Below are 18,669 nucleotides of genomic sequence, written 5' to 3' on the forward strand. Positions count from 1 at the left end.
ATTTGGCTCACACCACCTTTAAATTGTATTTGTCATTACAGTAGGAGACTCTCCGTTTTTGTAAAGCAAATTTATTCTTGTTCTTTAAAGTGTGGGCATCATCTGGGAACTTGTTAGAAATACCAACTATGTGACCCCAGTCCTACTGAATCAGAATCTGCAGTTTAATAAGATCCCAGACGGTATATCATGTATTCTCATTAGTTTAATAAAGATTCATCTCTTCTCATTCCTTCTTCTGCCCCAGTGGTTCGCAACCTTGACCTTTCATCAGAACCACCTGGGGAGTTTTAAAAATCTCTGTTCAGACCAGTTTATTTTGAATCTTTTGGGAGAAGCTGGGGGGACTTTTATAATTGTTAACAGAATTATATATTTATTTCTTTTATCAAATGCTCTAATAACTACTATTTGTTAAGTAGTTACTATGGCCAGCCACTATGGTAAACCCTTTATATCTCATTTAATCTTTAAAGCTTGTTATGAAAGAACTATTCCTATTGATGAGGATACTTGGTTTTATTTTATATTGTAGTAATAATTGATAACATGAACAAAAAGCTCTTTAAGGTTATCAGTTTTAAAACCATTATAAAGGGATTCTGAGACCAAAAAATTTGGGAATCTCTGGCTTAACTCTTCTGCCTGGTTGCCCTTTCGCAGCTTGTCTGCCTGATATTGGCAAAATTCTTTGTAGTAATACCTACAAAATTCAGGTTTTCTTTCATTCTTGAAATCCAATAAAAAACATTTATTGGAACATTTTGTGTCAAATACTGCTAAGGATAGAAAGATGAGGCTCAGCTTTTAAAGACTTCAAAATAAATTTGGGGAATGTTAAAAATATTTGTGAATTCCTTTAAAAACAAGCTCATTCAAATCTTAATATAAAGGGACATTTTATGAAAAATAAATTTCCCAAAATCAAGAATTTGAGCCTAGATCCTTTTTGTTTGTTTGTTCCAAAGTCTTAACTCCCTTCTCAATTTTTTCTTGCTGTTCTGTCACCAGCTGAAAGACCAGCAGTATGAGGGAATGACATGCAGCAACTTGGATGGGTTTTAAATGCTCTGTGCCAAATGACACAAGCCAGACTGAAAAGACAACATAGTATGTGAAGGCATTATGATATTCTAGAAAGGGACAGAAAACAGATAGTGGTTGTCAGGGTGATACCGGTGGGCTGAGGGAGATCCCCAAACACTGGTGGGATCTCAACCCCAGCTGGTTTTCAGGTGCTTGACACTGTCATGAGAACACATTAAAGGGCAAGTCAGAAAATAGTGCAAGTATGGAGATTTATTAAAGGGAAAGTACACACTCTTGTGGGCATTCTTAAGAGAGAGACGCTCAATGAGGTTTGGAGTTTCTACATTTATGGGTTTCTTTATCCAAGGTATATATTCATGAAAATTCCTGGAAAAAGGTAGAGACTTTTTGAAATTATGGTGCCACCCATTTTTGCATCAAATATGAGTGGTCTCGGAACTGCCATGGTGCTGGTAGGTGTGTGATTGAGCATGTTAATGAGCATATAATGAGGTCCTAGGTGAAACCTAGGTCAAATCCATTGCCATGTTGGGTCCAGTGGGTCTTAACCAGCTTGGTCCACACCCTGGTTTTTCAGGGTCTTATTAGCCCTTAGCCCCTAGTCATGAAAACTGCTCTGTGGAATTTTTTAGGAGTTCCTACAAAGGGTCAAAGGAATTTTCTGAGATGATGGAATTGTTCTTGTATCTTGCTTGTGGTAGAAGAATTTGGAAGCTGCAAAACCAGTTTGGTGGTTTTATTAGTTTCATTTAGGCCCTGGAACTGCAGGATGCTCAGAAAGAAAGTAACCAATGAATCTGTTGAAAAAGTGAAAAGAAAAAAACAAGGCTTTTAAAACTACCAGAGCTCTTATTTAGAACAATGGTTCTCAAGTTTGGCTCAGATTGAAATCCTCAGGCATTTAAAGTACTGATGCTTGGAGGAGGCTTATGCTCCATTGATAGAATTGATTGGGGAATGTAGGGAAGGTATAAGGGTACTTAAAAGTTACCCAGGTGATTCTGACTCACAGTCAAGGCTGAAATAACATAGTCTCTGTCTGCAATTCCCTGTAATTGAGTAGAGTAGAAGTTCTCAAAATATAGCTCCGGACCAGCAGCAGCCTCACCTGGGGAAGCTGTTACAAATGCAGATTTTCTGGCTCCACTCCAGACTTCTTGAATCTGAAACTCAGAGGATGGGGCCTAGCAATCCATGCTTTAACAGTTCCTCCAGGTAATTCCGATGCCTCCTAAAGTTAGAGAATCATTAAAGTCCTATGCACTGTGTTAGTCCCTAGAATGGTGTTGGTAACTATTAAGAGTACCTGGCTAACTAGAGATGTCAACCTCTATCTCTGAGTGAACTTTTTTCACTGGAAAGCTCCTTGCTTTCAAACTTTCAAACTTTCAAACATGTGCAAAAGTCAGAGAAAATATATTGGGTAGTAACAAACATCTCTTTTTGTTCTATTTCAGGCTATTTTGGCATTCTGCTGGATATATGTTCGTAAATACCAAAGTCGGCGGGAAAGTGAAGTTGTCTCCACCATAACAGCAATTTTTTCTCTAGCAATTGCACTTATCACATCAGCACTTCTACCAGTGGATATATTTTTGGTTTCTTACATGAAAAATCAAAATGGTACATTTAAGGTAAATATAATCTTACTTTGCAGATTTTTTTTTTCCTTTCAAATTTCTGGCACAGTGAGCAGTCCGATATATATTATGTTTTATTTTTGTGTCTGGGAATGAATGAGAATGGAAATACAACATAGAGGCTGAGAATGTGACATCTAACCTGATAGATTAGAAGTAGACTTTCAACTGACATAAAAACTATTAATTCAGCAACCTTGCAAATGCTTCAAGTAATCATAATAGATTATATATTTTTTGCTGCTCATAACTCCCTTGAAGCTTATTTGATTTGCATTAATGCAATAAGTACATAATTTAGAAGGGCTTTTGTTAGTGGCAGATCGGGATCCTAATCTCTGTTTCATATTGAGTCCTTTGAGTCAGTATGGTGTAGTGAATTAGGCTGGCAATTATAAGACCTGAGTTCTAGTCTTGACCCTTAACTGTCTAGCTGCGGACCTTTAGCCAAACCACTTAACTTTTCTGGACTTGAGGTTCCTCATTTTAAAATTGAAGGGTGTGGACTAAAGGTTTCTGAGTTTCCTTTAAATTATGCAAATTACTTTTAAGTTTCTTACTAGCTTAAGCTTCTATGACTCAGAAACTGTCGTTATAGTTTGTTGTAGCCCCAGTATTTAGCTTTAGTACTTAAATATTTGAATGAAATAGTATTTCAATTATCTTAATAATGCATGATTACAAAATAACTTCCTGAATTGGGCTAAATTGGGTAAATAATTTTTATTTTATTTTATTTTATACTTTATGTATTTTTTTATTTTATTGAGATAGAGGCTCACTCTGTTGCCCAGGCTGGAGTACAGTGGCGTGATCTCGGCTCACTGCAACCTCTGCCTCCTGGGTTCAAGCGAGTCTCGTCCCTCAGCCTCCCAAGTAGCTAGGAATACAGACGGGCAGCCACCATGCCCAACTAGTTCTTTTTGTATTTTTAGTAGTGATGGGGTTTCGCCGTGTTGGCCAGGCTGGTCTTAAACTCCGGGCCTCAAGTGATCCACCTGCCCAGCCTCCCAAAGTGCTGGGATTGCAGGCATGAGCCACCATGCCTGGTCCAAATGGGTTAAATAATTTGAAAATATTTTTGTAGTTAGGTTTAAATTTATTCTGATTACTGTGGCAATTAGATATATTCTGATTGCTATGAAAACCACATTTTTTTCCTGTACACCATTTATTTAGCAGTTTTTAATTGAGCACTTAGTGTGTGCCAAACATTATAATGTTATGAAGATAGTAACTAACATCTATTGACTTTTTGCTGTGTGTCAGACTCTATTTTAAGTGGTTTACATTTAGTAGCTTCCCTTGATCTCTCAGACAATCCTGTGAGATAAGTAGTTTTATCTATGGTTTTCATGGGTGAAAAATCACGATTCAGAGAGGTGAAGTAACATAGCCTGTAAGTGCTGCAGTTGGGATTTGAAGCTCCGCAGTCTGGTTCCAGAGAGCTTTGTTCATGAGGTTTCTTGGGAAGATGGCGTCTAAACAAGGAAGAGATACTTTCAGGTAGCTCAGTAAATGGGGTGTCTACCAGTGAGTCTACATTTTTTCAAAATATAAACTTAATTCACATTTTATATTTTGGGTTGAAACATTTCTAGAGAAGATGACTAATTTTACTGGTATCGTTGGGTTTTCTCTGCTTTTTATTATTGGGCAAGAAGAATGCACTTTTAATAATGTTAGACACAGATAATTAAATGGTTGATTGTAACATTATGAGGTCATTTTCTCTGAGAAATAAGTGTCATTTTAGAATTACATTCTATAAAAACGTTTAATTTCTTGTGACTCTGTATATAGCTGTGTTTCTTAGATAAAAGAATTTGACATTTTCAGAATTTCTGGATATTCTTTTTATTTTAAAATAGTGTAGTGTAATTCCCCATGTACAGTACGTAATTATAAATTTCTAGGATATTTTTCTCTTTAAAAGCTGTTACTTTTAAATAGATAATGATATATATGTATATGCATGTATTATAATGTCTGGAGGTAATATAATTATCCCTGGTATAATTATTGTTTGAATTGGATATTTTTTTAGTTTAGAATTGAGGATGTTTGATTTATTTAGATTTTGTAGGAAAACATTTCATCTTTAAATTTCTAAAGTATTTTCATGAAATTATGAACTTTCTATTAGATTAAGTATTGTTTTGGGCCCATGCTTAAATTAGTGGTCACTTCCTGGGAAATAGGTTTGTTTTGTTTCTTTGTTTTTGATATTTAAATCTATGAGATTGCATTATACTTGTTTGAGCAAGATTTTAAGAATGCATTCACTAAAGAAGCAAAAATATTAACTATAAAAATTTAGGGTGCTTGTTTTAATACATGTGCCCTAAAATAAAAAATATGACTGTAGTTAACACACTTACTTTATATTTGTTAAATCTAAATGTTACACCAATATTTAGAAGGAGAAAAAAATCTGTTAAAGTTTTTCCCTCTACTTTTTAAAACTTTGTTTCATTATTAGGATATTAGTTATTCATCAATTGTTGGTTCTCTTTTTTTTCTCCTTTTCTTTTTTTGAGACAGAGTTTCACTCTTGTTGACAAGTTTGGAGTGTGATGGTGCGATCTTGGCCCACTGCAACTCTGCCTCCCGGGTTCAAGCAATTCTCCTGCCTCAGCCTCCTGAGTATCTGGGATTACAGATGCACACCACCATGCCCGGCCAATTTTTTGTGTTTTTAGTAGAGATGTGGTTTCACCATGTTAGCCAGGCTGGTCTCGAACTCCTGACCTCAGGTGATCCACCCGCCTTGGCCTCCCAAGATGCTGGGAGCCCCTGTGAGCCCCTGTGCCTGGCCTTTCCTACTTTTCATTACTAAGTTGTCTCTAGTTCTGTTTGTTTTTAGCTTGGATAATGTATCAGTTTTTTCTTGGTGATTTTGTTGATACCTTGAAACATTCTGTGTGTCTGTATTTTCCCTTCTCATTTTGGGGGGCTTGGTGAGGATTAGTGCAATTCATGAGTTTTTATTTGAAACTGGACTATTTGCTGATTCTCAAAGAGTAGAACTGAAAAAAATTTTGAAAACATTTTCCAAACTCTAGACAATAGTTTTTTCCCAAAGTTATTGCTGAATTCAGGTGCCTAGTGAAAGATAAGTTTAAGTGTTTAAGAATTAATCCTTCAAACTTCATGCCACGATTATAAATGTAGTCAGAGTAAAAAGGATGCCAACGTGGTTTTAGTCTATTCCAACCTTATTTGTAAAGATAAAAGTACAAGTTGACATTGTTTTCCATGATGAATGCTAACGTATACTATATTTACAATGTGCATTTGAAATTCCTAAATGAATATATGCATTTTCTAACTTTCTCTGCTTCCACCTCAAATATTTTGAAGCCTCTCTCTAATTATGGACTTGGCTTGCAAAGTATAATGATTTGAAACTCCACATATCAATGATTGCTAACATTTTTCTTAAAAACAGAAGGTGCCCAGACTTTTCTGTGAGCAGGCAGTCATTGCTAGTTTCTTTATTTTTGTTTTAGTTACCCTCCTATAATTTTCTCTGCCTTCTTATGGCAGGGGTATGTTATAATGCCTGAGTTGTTTCTGTTGACCTTTCTTTCAACATATGGCATTATTAATAATTTTAGCTAGATAATTTGTTTCTAGCTTTTTTCTAAAATAATTAACTTTTTAGATAACAAAAAAGAACCTTTTGGAGTACAGCTGGAAGTGCTCTCTTTAACAGTCTTTGATAGTGGCCAATAACATTGGATGGGGATATACATGAAATATACTGATCCAATGGAAAAAAAAAAGAAATTGACACTAATATGAATAAATATTCTTTCTTTTATACAACATGTAAAAATAAAAAATTTAGTTAATATTAAGGTATGTCATGAAAACGTTTAATGTTTTGGTGTTTGTTCACATCTTACTCCTGTTCCCTAATTATGAATATCTTTATGGCCTGTTATTAGATGTCTGAGCTAAACTCTACTGCTCCCTCATTCCTAATTTCAGCTGGTGGGAATTGTATCTTAGAACTTTGTGCTTTTTATTGAACCTTAATTATGTTTATTTACTTAATACTAAGTATGTAGTATGTGCCTGACAATTTTAGGTACTGGAGATTAATTGTTAAGGCAAATGAGGTTGTTTTTCTTACGGAGCTTAATCTGCAATGCTAGATCAATAGTCAACAAATAAAATAAGGTCACTTTATAGTGATAAATTCTATGAGGAAATATAACAGATTGATATGAGAGTCTAGTCAGGTTATGAGTGTTTTGGAGAGGGGCAAAGCTGCTGAGGTTTCTTGCCATGATACCTGGATGAGGAGCCAATCTAGTAAAGAGCCAGAGGGAGAGAGCCTTTAGGGAGAAGCAGCAGCAAATATAGAGGTCTTTAGGCCGGGATGAACTTGGCTTATTTGGCTGATGTGTGTTGTTGAGGGTTTTGCTTTGGTAAAAGCTGAGATCCAGAATAAGGCAGGAGCCAGCTTGTTTATGACTTCTAAGTCATATTAATAAGTTTAGATTTTCTCCTAACTGCAATATGAAGTTAATGAAGGTAAAAGATAAAGGTGATTTGGGCTAGAGTGGTGCTAGTGGAGAAAAATGATTAAAATTGGCATGTATTTTAGAGGTAGAGCTGCTGGGATTTGCTTATAGATTAGATATAGGGGGACAGGTGAAGGAAAAAGAAAATTGGAGCACCGATGCCTAGGTTTTTGTATACCTTAGAGAAATAGGGAAACCTGGAGGAATAAGAGGGCATATGCATGTGTGCACGGGCAAGTGAGGGGGTGTAGAGAAAAGAGTTATAGTTTGGACAGGCTACCTTCAAAGTGTGTACTGTACTATCTATCCAGGTGGAGGTGTTACATAGGGAGTTGAAGCTCTGTGAAGAGCTTAGTGCTGGAGAGAAGTATTTGGGAAGCAACATATGGATGAAATCTACAGTTATGGACTGACTAGGAGCCGGGAAGACTGAGTAGTCAGAGAAGCCTTGACATTGGACCGAGGACTGGAGTTCTCTGTTGTGTAGAAGGTCAGCTGAAGGGGAGAATCTGCAACGTGAGAGATAAGAAAAACAGAAGAGGGAGGCTTTATGGAAATCAGAATAATGTGTTTTGGAAAGAAAGAATGATAGCTTTTTCCAGTGGTGTTGAGAGGTGAAGTGAGTTGGGTAGAGAAGTGATTGGTGGCTTTGGTCAGTGGTGACCATGAAGAATAATTTCAGCAGAACAGTAGGGTGGTTAGGTTGAGTGGGTTAGATATGAACAGAGAAGTAAGGAAGAAGTGATAAGGAATGCTGACAACTTTTCAGGAAGTTTTTGTTCTCTAGGAAAGTGAGAAGAGGAGTTAGTAGAGGTGTTTTTATTTGTGGTGGTTGTGTATCTCTTTGTGTTTAGTAGTTACTAGAATTTGTATACTTTAGAATTCAGTAGAGTGAGAGGAATTTTTGAGGCATGAGAAGGTATCATTGCAGGTGCAGTTTCCTCCAGAGGACGAGGGTTCTCAAAGTGAAAGGGTTGGGTGTAATAGGAGTATGGGTACTTGAGAGTAAGGAAGGTCTAGAATTTGGATACAAATGGAGGTAGGTTTTAGATTTAATAGTAAGTTGAGTGAACTGTCTTGGGACTACATATTATTTTAGAGACCTCTAAGTCAGTATTTCTCAATCATGGACATTTTGCCTTGGGTAATTCTTTGTTATGGGGGCCTGCCCTGTGAATTGTAGGTGTTTAGTGGCATCCTTGACTTCTTAACTCCTAGATTCCTGTAGCATACTGACTCTGCCCACCATGTCTCTGGACATTGTCAGATGCCCCATGGGGATCAAAATGGCTCCTGAATGAGAACCACTGTTTTTATGGTGAAGTTACCAGGTAAAAGTGAGGAGAATCATGTTGGAGTTTTGGGTTATGCAGCAGGTTTCAAAAGTCGACTTGAAAAATGGGGAATGGAATTTACATATGCCACCAATTACATTTTTGTTCTATGGAATTCATATCCTTGTCTTCTGAAATATTCTTCTTTAATATTCTTTAGTTAGTTCTTGATTGTCTCACATTCCTTTTGTGTCCTAAATGACTCTGAAGTTCCTTTTAGTTTCTACTTTGAGAGGCAATAGTTTATAAAACATATCAGGGTCATAGTGGTTCCCAAAATTAGAAGGAAAGTTTTACAAACTAAGCTCTCTTGACAATACATCAAGTATCTTGGAGGCAAGAGAGTATGTAAAAGCCAAAAACACTAATAGTACTTGAGTGATATTGTATATCTTACACATATTTGTAGCTTTAAAATAGTAACAGCAATACTCTTGTTGCTACAAGAACTGGTGAGGCAAAAGATCCTTATAGAGTAAAAGATGCTAGATTTCAATGATTCTTTTGCTTCACGTTAACCTTCAGACTTTGTATTTTTAATATTTTTTTTGAGATTGGGATTTTGTCCAATTTCAAACTAATTTTTAAGTGATTCTCAGTGGAGACATTACTACCTCCTGGGGCTGTCTTGGAAATTGGTGGGAAGTTTGTATAAGTAAAAAAAGATGGTTGTCATTATTCTCTGGCCCATTGATACATTGTTCTTAATTTGCTCATCTTCAAAATCCTTTTAGGCCAGGCACGGTGGCTCACACCTATAAACCTAGAGGCTGAGGCAGGCAGATCACTTGAATCCAAGAGTTCAAGACCAGCCTGGGCAACGTGGTGAAACCCAGTCTCTACAAAAAATACAAAAATTAGCTGGGCATGGTGGTGTGCACCTATGGTCCCAGCTACTTGGAAACCTGAAGGTGGGAGGATCACCTGAATCCGGGAAGGTCTAGACTGCAGTGAGCCATACTCATGCCACTACACTGCAACCTGGGTGACAGAGTGAGACCCTGTCTCAAAAACAAAACAAAACCCACAAAAATACTTTTAAACTTCTGTTTTGATATAGAAGCAATCACTAAAGAAGCACAGCTCTTAGGAATTGAAGCTTTGATTATGTACATACTCATTTGGATACTTGAATCATTGATGGAAAAATTTTCAATGATTGTACAGAATTCTCCCCAATGCTTTCCCATTTTGTGTGGTAAGCACTACTTACATTTTCTTTTCATTTTTTCTATAATATGTTTGGGTATTTCTTTCATTACTTTTGTTAGACAAAGATTACATGTGTTAAAACTTTTGGTTGTGATTTGTTCTGTTTCCCCCTACTCAAAAGTGCTTCATGGATATCTATCTATGCTAGTTTATATAGGTCTCATTGTTTTTAATATCAACATGTTATTCTATGTTATGCATGTACAGTAGTAAATTTTACTATTTCTATTCTGGCATTTAGATTGTCTCCAGTTTCATTTTTCTTTTAAAAAATATTTTAAATGACCCTACACCGAATATTGTTGGGTAAAGGACTCTTGGGCAAAAACCAATAAATGTTGCTTGGTACAGGCTCTAATTTACCCTGACAATGGTCAGCAAGTGCTCAGGTTCTTTTGTAACTTACTTATGCAAAGAGAGAAACTCTCCCAAAGTGCAGGTGCTTTAGTAGAGGTGTATAACCTCCTAGTTTTTTCTCTCTCTCTTTTTTTTTTTCTTGAGACAGAGTCTTGCTCTGTTGCTCAGGCTGGAGTGTAGTGGCATGATCTTGGCTCACTGCAACCTCTGCCTCCCAAGTTAAAGCAATTCTCATTCCTCATCCTTCCAAGAAGCTAGAATTACAGATGTGTGCTACCACGCCTGGTCTCAAACTCCTGACCTCAAGCAATCCATTTGCCTCAGCCTCCTAGAGTGCTGGGATTGCAGATGTAAGCCACCATACCTGGCCTCTTAAGAATGGTCTTGCAGGTAGAATAAACACCTTGGATTTGGGTGCCAAGGAATATGAGCTGAGTAGGTACAAGTGGTTCACTGAGTGCTAGGACATACCAATTGCTGAACATCTGGAGACTTTGGGTCTCTTAGTCCCATGAGTAATGGAATTTGGTACAGCTCCTGCTGTGTGGGAAAGGAAGGGCCCACTTGGGCTAGCTTATCACTTTGTAGGAGCTCCTGAGGTAATTTGTTGGACAAGTAGTATTGTCCAATGAATAAAATACTTATGTACTAATATCCATCCTAATTTGTGTGAATATTTTTAGGATCGATTCAATAAAGAATGTCTACATGGTAGACTATCTTAATGTGTAGCAGATGGTTTTCCCTCCACATTTTGACATTACTGGATGCTATTGTTTTAAATTTTGCCAATAGGTAGGTGAAAGATTATATAATAGTAGATTTTCACGTTTTATTAGTAAAGGATAGTAATTGGGAAATTCCTCCTTGTTGGTCTTTTTCAAATGTATTTGTGGCCCTAGCTTGTTTTTTCAGATGATTTTTAGAATGAATATGTTAATATACTCTACCTCCTAGCACAACGGGATTTCGAAATACACTCTACCTCCTAGCACAACGGGATTTCGAAATACACTCTACCTCCTAGCACAACGGGATTTCGATTGGTGATATATATTAATTTGAGATTAATTTGGATAGCAGTTGGTATTTACAATCTTTACATGTGGGAACAGGTGACTTTCCATTTATTAAATTTTTTATATCCTATGATTTATTTTTTATATGATTAACATACATTTTTCTATTTGGCCTATTAAGGGTTTGTTTGTAGAAGTAAGTTTGGATTTTCTACATTTTTTGATCTTTTAGACGTTTGTCAGCAAGAAATTTGTAGCTACTCATTGCTAGAGGTGTTTATGGGCAAAAAAGGAGAAAAGAAAAGAAAACTCCTAAATTATCTTAAGAGAATTAAATATTGATGCCCTTTTTTAAGAGCACTTGTAGAATGTTGACACTGACTTGAGCTCTTAAAGTGTTTATAAAAAATTGACCTGGATTCTAAATTGTACTTTATACTTAATAGCAGTGATAAGTCCTTTAGATTCTCCAGGTTTAATTTTTCACATGCACAGAATTTAGAATATAGGCCAAAAGACTTGACATTGTACCTCAGTTCTGACATTATAGGGTATAGTTTTTTTTTTCTATTGGAAAAGATTAATTTGAATTATATTTTCTAAGTTTAGTAATTTGAACAACACTTATGTGGGATGAATGCAAAGGAGATTAGACTGATTTTTCTTGTAGGTTTTTTAAAAAAATATATAATATGCTCAAATATGTTCTTTCTGAAGTACAAATCAGGTTTGTTAATCTCTCCTTAAAATTCATCACTATTTTCCATTGCCTTTAGGACAAAGTCCAAAATACTTAGCATGACTCACAAGCCCCTGACATATATGTCCTTCTCTTCCCTCTCTCCATCTGCTTTCTCTTACCTTTCCAAAAGCTCAGTTGAATCTATATTTAGCTTCTTGAAGTTATTTTTCAAACGTTCTGTGTACGTTCTTTTCTCCCTTCTTTCCTTCCTACTATTTTCTCTGTTTCCCTGAGATCATTCTAATCCTCCCAGGATCAGAAGCCATTCCTGATCTTCAGTCTGAGTTAGGTGCCTTTTGTCTTTGTGTTTTCCCAGAACTGTGTTGTCTTATCTCAGCATTTACATACTGAAATTTGTCTGTTGTCTGTCTCTCACTTATTGAAGGCATAAATTGTTTTTATTTGAGTGGATAGATTTTGGAAGTGATATTCAGTTGTATTAAAACCTAACTCTTAATTGTTAGGCAAATGGATGTTTCATTAATATTTCTATTGTTTCCTTTTATCCTAGGACTGGGCTAATGCTAATGTCAGCAGACAGATTGAGGACACTGTATTATATGGTTACTATAGTAAGTATCTTTCAGTTTCTTTTCCTATTGGGACTGCTAACCAAAATATTGATACAGCTCCGATGGGTGGAGAACCCCAGGTTCTTCCTCTTGGGTCGAATTAGAAAAAAACCGACATGGACACATGTGGAGCAGTTTTAAGGAGCAGGGCGTTTAATAGTCAAGAAAGAAAGGGGAAGAAAGAAAGAAGAAACTCTCCTGTGCAGAGACAGAGGGAGGCGACTTCAAAGCTAAGAGAGGGAACCCCACCTGCCATGGATACCAGTCAGGTATATGAAGAGGCTGGAGGAGTCAGTGTTTGATTTGCATAGGGCTCAGGGGATTGGTTTGACCAGGCATGTCATTCACATAGCCTGCAAAAAAAAAAAAAAAAAAAGGGCCCTCCCACCCTAGCCTGTTAATATGCAAATACAGGGCGCCATGATGTTCTACACAGGTGGGGATATGTGGGGGCAGCCATGTCGCCAGGAACATGTGGGGCAACGGCAAGAAGAAGAGTGCGGGTATTGCCAGGTTTGGGTAGATCCAGTTTCTAGTGGCCTGCATTTGCATGTCAAAGGGTGCCGGCCTGTCTCTAAGAGCCAGGGAAGAAACTTTTCTGGAGATGCTTTAAAAAATGAAAACTTAAGGACCCTTTTCCTCTCTATCTGCCTAAAATAATTTCTTAATAATTCCTACAATATAAAGCTGCATATAAACTTTTAATTTGGAAACCACATAGGAGATTTCTGTTTTCTACAACAGGAATAAATAATATGTATTCATTCTCAAAATCCTGAAACTTCTTTAACCTACTTTGCTTCACTTAGATTCACTTTATATCTCTTCTTTGTAGTGGTTAAATCAAGTTACTTTAAATCTCACCTCTCCTTTTATCATTATCAGTTTCCCGCTCCTGTTTTCTTGGTTTTAAATTTCAGTTTTCTAAAAATTTTTTCTAAGTATTGCCATTAGTAGACTTCAGTCTCTGGGGAATTTATCCTGCCAACTTCATTGTTCTCCACAGAGTCATTTTAATCCCGGACTTATAGTTGCTTGGCTCCTCCTCCCTCCCTCCCTCAAACATCTTTCTCAGTATTAGATTATAAAAGCTTTATAATAATATGAAAGCTAAATGTTTCCAAAATTTTTTCTTTGAATAAACATGAAACTTGTGTTTTATTTGAAAAAACTGTGATTGTTGAGTTAGGAGAGGGATGTCATTTTTTTCAGCAATGAAGTAAGATGCTGAATAAGATTTCAGTAGGACATTAAATGGGAAACTGAAAAAAAAATCTACAAAAGTTTCTGTGGAGGGGAAATGTTTTTGAGTTCTATTGAATTTTTTTTTTTTTTTTTTTTTTTTTTGAGACTGAGTCTCGCCCTGTTGCTCAGCCTGGAGTGCAGTGGCACAATCTCAGCTCACTGCAGCCTCTGCCTCCTGGGTTCAAGCGATTTTCCTGCCTTAGCCTCCTGAGTAGCTGGGATTACAGGCGCACACCATCACGCCCAGCTAATTTTTGTATTTTTTAGTAGAGATGGGGTTTCACCACGTTGGCCAGGCTGGTCTTGAATTCCTGACCTAGTGATCCACCCACCTTGGCTTCCCAAAGTGTTGGGATTACAGGCGTGAGCCACCGGGCCCGGCCCCATTGAGTTTTAATTCAGCTGCTTTGCTCTTTTGCCTTTATTCTGATCTAAAATCTGTAGGCCCCATGAAATTTTATTTCTTTCAGGTAGATTTTAGAAAGAATTTATGAAATTTCAAAATATAATATTTCTGATGAATATATTAAGTATAATAAAACACAATTTTGACCTATTAAAATTTTTGAAATGGAGCTATATTAAGTAGAATGTTGCCTTTTTAGTATAATAAAATATAAATTACCTCTACACAGAGTTTTAGGGGGGAAGTCTGTCTCCTGTATGACGCTAAAGTATAGTCATTCTTTAGAACATATGATGAGATAAGCCAGTTTATACGTTTGTGAAGTCAAGGTCTACGATCTCTCTTATCATTGAACCTAGAGGCCATTGGACTAATCCTTTGTAACTAAGTTCACAAAAGACTTGTAAACTGGAATGTTAATTCATGCAGCCTTTTTCAGTTTGTTCTATGGAGAGAATTAAACCTACAGAAAAGAATTTTAGTAAGTATTTTTCTTAGTCCTCCCAAAGGTAGTGTGTCCTCAGTCCACTCAAGGATAATGTGCCCTTAGTATCATTTTAAATGCCTGGGAGGTAAGTTAATCATTACAAACAGTAGATGTCTTGGGACTTAAGGCTTGATTTTCTGTAGAACTTAAGTTATAGTGAGAAATATAATTGCTTTGACTAGGATAGTTGAGACACTGATCTAGGAAAAAAATTTGTTTGAAAAGCCAGATTATGAATTGAAAAATTTGTTTTATGACTATGGAATTAAAACAGGAAAATTTGATTGGATAATATGAATAGTTATTGTTATAATATTAGTCATCTTCATCTCAGCTATGGCTAATAGGCCTTTGGCCCTGACCCAGAGGTGACCTACAGCTAGGAGCCTGAAAGGATTCCACAGCTTCGAACGTAGTTACTATCCTGAAGCTCAGCTATTTCTTTTGAAATGCTAGATACTATCTAACTGCCCTAACAGGAAGCATCTAATATGTCTTCTCCTGGATTTTGAGAACTATACAGAGTTCAAATAGAAAACACAGTTTTTATCCATCTCTTCTGTCAGATGCTAAGGTCATCTAATCCTTCCTATCCCTCCTAATATATCAGTGTATTTTCATTATCTAACCTTGCCAGGCGCTGTGTATGACTTTTACATTCAGCATCTTAACTAGTTTTCATGAATGCCCTCTCTACCTTGTGTGTGTGTGTGTGTGTGTGTTTTCTACCTTTCACAGATGAAGAAATTGATGTGGAGGGATGTTGAAGATCACTTTGTTAGTGAATGGCAAAGCCCAAAGTGGTTCTTATTTCCTCAGCTGTAGCTTCTTACTGTTAAGTGAGCTGCCTTTTGAGAAATAGTACTGGAGATGTTACCTATAAGAATGATTAGCAGCACTGACCTCCCAAGAGCAGCTTCAGAAATCATCTGGGGACTTTTTTTTTTTGGCAACAGAGTCTTGCTGAAGTGCAGTGGTGTAGTCTCAGCTCACTGCAACCTCCGCCTCCTGGGTTCATGCGAGTCTCCTGCCTCAGCCTCCCTAGTAGCTGGGATTACAGGCACATGCCACCATGCCCGGCTAATTTTTGTATTTTTAGTAAGAGACGAAGTTTCACCATGTTGGCCAGGCTGGTCTTGAACTCCTGATCTCAGGTGATCCTCCTGCCTCAGCCTCCCAAAGTTCTGGGATTACAGATGTGAGCCATTCATTTTGCCCGGATCCCTTTTTTTTTTTGAGACGGAGTCTCACTCTGTCGCCCAGGCTGGAGTGCAGGGGCCGGATCTCAGCTCACTGCAAGCTCCGCCTCCCAGGTTCACGCCATTCTCCTGCCTCAGCCTCCCGAGTAGCTGGGACTACAGGCACCCGCCACCTCGCCTGGCTAGTTTTTTTGTAGTTTTTTAGTAGAGACAGGGTTTCACCCCGTGTTAGCCAGGATGGTCTCAATCTCCTGACCTCGTGATCCGCCCATCACGACCTCCCAGAGTGCTGGGATTACAGGCATGAGCCACCGCGCCCGGCATTTTTTTTTTTTTTTTTTTTTTGAGATGGAGTGTCCCTCTGTGGTCCAGGCTGGAGTGCAGTGGCACAGTTTCGGCTCACTGCAACCTTCGCCTCCCGGGTTCAAGTGATTCTCTTGCCTCAGCCTCCTGAGTAGCTGGGATTACAGGCGTTCGCCACCATGCCCAGTTAACTTTTGTATTTTTAGTAGAGATGGGGTTTTGCCATGTTGCTCAGGCTGGTCTTGAACTCCTGACCTCAAGTGACCTACCTGCCTCAAAGTGCTGGGATAACAGGCGTGAGCCACTGTGCCTGCCCACTGGGGACATTTTAAGTAATACGGAATGGTAGATTGTATCCAGAGAGATTCTGATATACTTTGTTGTGATAGGCAGCCTGTGAATCTATTACTGAAAAGTTAATGGTGCTGATTCTGATTTTAGCACAGCCAAGTTTAGAAACCAGTGGCCTAAGTCAGTGGCTTTTCTAAAGGTGTCTCATGTGCATGTGCAATGAGATAAAGGTTTGAGGGATAAGGAGGCTAAACATTGACTCCATGGGACCTGCTTATGCTTTAATTGTCTTTTATGTTTGGGTTCCAAGTGTGTTTCCAAAAGAAGAGCTTTCTGTCAACAGATCATGTGATAATCTCTTTTCTAGAGTATTAAGATTAATGTGTAGATGCTTAATTCATGATAACTTAGAGTAAGCTGTGTACATATTTTCCTTCATAGAGTTACTAATGCAGGGTTTTTTCTAAGTTTTCTTAGGTGCTAGTTTAGATGCTAGTTTTCCATAGAAGAGAAACTGATCAAAAAGGTTTAAACTCTTAAAACTTCTGAAGAAGTTTTAGTCATCTTCCTCAATGGAATTGTTTAGGAATGTTAACTACTTTCAAACTACTGATTCAAATGTATAGTCTCACTGCTTTTTCATACTCCATGACGTTGAAATCTATTGACCCATTTGTACTTTGAATGGATCTTTTGTCCATTTGTCAAATGCCGAATAAGACAGTTGACATTATGCCTTATTCATTTGGAAAATACTTGTTCAGTGAATAGTGTAGGTCTTCTGAGTGTTGACACATATCATTATACATTGAAAAAACCACATTTGTTAATATCGCCATTATTCTTATCAGAAAAGTATGTCTTGAGAAGCTGTAAAACTCAAAGATAGATTCAAGTTTTCCAACATTCTAATTTTCTCTTGAAAGCTTCAGTTTTATCATTGGTAACAAATACTGTCACTTATTTCCTTTGGAGTGACAGTCTCACTGTCATTTTTGAGAAAGCCTGTCTGATACTCAAGTCTGGATAACCACTGCTTATCTGTCAGTCTGTCAGTTGTTCTTTCAAGTAAAAGTGATGTTCTTTGAAAAAAAGTGGCTAGTGTAGCTCACAACTCAAAGAGCGCAAACAAAATTGAGATAGTGTGAGACACAAGTACAGCATGGTTTATGTGTATTTCCTGTCAAACAGAATATTGAAAGGAAATATATGCAAATATGGACACTAGAATTTTTACTGCTTCAAAAGGGACTTTTGTGAATAAAAGGCTCAAATCTCCCTCCTCCCTGAAGAATACAATGACTGCTAGCATAATTTGAGTCTACTATCTTGATTCCTGTAAAGGGGCAGCAGTTTTATCCACTGTCGGTTTTGCACCATTAGTTTAACTGTAAACATAGTGGAAAGGCACATAACATCTTAGTATCATTACGTAAATAGTTTCGATGTTGTGAATACCCTGAAAGGATCTCTGCAAATCCTGGGGTCTGGAAACCACATTTTTTAGGATCTTCTGTTATATTAATGGAATTTGGGGTGTTTTGTTCTGAGAAGCTGGCAGAAATCAGCCTGCCTGCTGCTGCTGCTTATGAACACTCCCCAGCTGTTGGTTAGTTATTAATAATCCTCAGTTAACTGAAGCTACTTACAAAGCAGATACAGTTTTCTGGAGATTGTTGAAGCGTGAGAGGGTGAAGTTGTTCATTTCCATGCTGTTCCCTGCACACCTAAGGATTCTCTGATCAGGAAACTCCCTCATCTGGGAAGGTTATGCCCACCCCAGAAACTTTTAAGGATTTGTACCTTTTATTTCTTTTGAATGTTTTATTTAGTTTTTCATCTTTATCTTCAGTCTTTTTTTCTTTCTTTCTTTCTTTCTTTCTTTCTTTCTTTCTTTCTTTCTTTCTTTCTTTCTTTCTTTCTTTCTTTCTTTCTTTCTTTCTTTCTTTCTTTCTTATCTTGATAGATAGATAAAGGGTCTCACGTATTTTGGGCTGGAGTGTGGTGGTGTGATCATAGCTCATTGTAACCTTGAACTCCTTGGGCTCAAGCAGTCCTCCCACCTCGGCCTTTCAAAGTGTTGGGATTACAGGCATAAGCCACCACACTCAGCCTACTATTTTCTTTTATAAAACTACCCTCGTGTGACTTTTTAGTTCTGGGTTTTGTTTAATTTTGCATTTAGACCTGCTATGCAGGCTTAGCAGTGACGTCTGAGTTCTGTTTAATTTCATATTTAAGCCTGCTATGCAGTCCTTTTATCCCTTATATTGTCTG

The 18,669-nt window shown here is 37.4% G+C and overlaps 1 protein-coding gene across 3 annotated transcripts in view; it reads left to right on the forward strand.

Moving 5' to 3' along the window:
• The window catches only part of LOC105479557 (LMBR1 domain containing 1), a 164,472-nt gene that overhangs the window by 38,340 nt on the left and 107,463 nt on the right, over positions 1 to 18,669 (forward strand). For 2 of the 3 annotated variants that reach the window (XM_071096910.1, XM_071096907.1), the window contains exons 2-3: positions 2,508 to 2,684; positions 12,401 to 12,461. In XM_071096910.1, the coding sequence (XP_070953011.1) occupies positions 2,658 to 2,684; positions 12,401 to 12,461 (88 nt within the window). In that variant the 5' untranslated portion in view covers positions 2,508 to 2,657. Of the gene's footprint in view, positions 1 to 2,245; positions 2,266 to 2,507; positions 2,685 to 12,400; positions 12,462 to 18,669 lie in introns of those variants that run through there. The other variant, XM_071096908.1, reaches the window with a different exon arrangement.

The sequence above is a fragment of the Macaca nemestrina genome, chromosome 5 (assembly GCF_043159975.1).
Source record: "Macaca nemestrina isolate mMacNem1 chromosome 5, mMacNem.hap1, whole genome shotgun sequence".
NCBI lineage: Eukaryota > Metazoa > Chordata > Mammalia > Primates > Cercopithecidae > Macaca > Macaca nemestrina.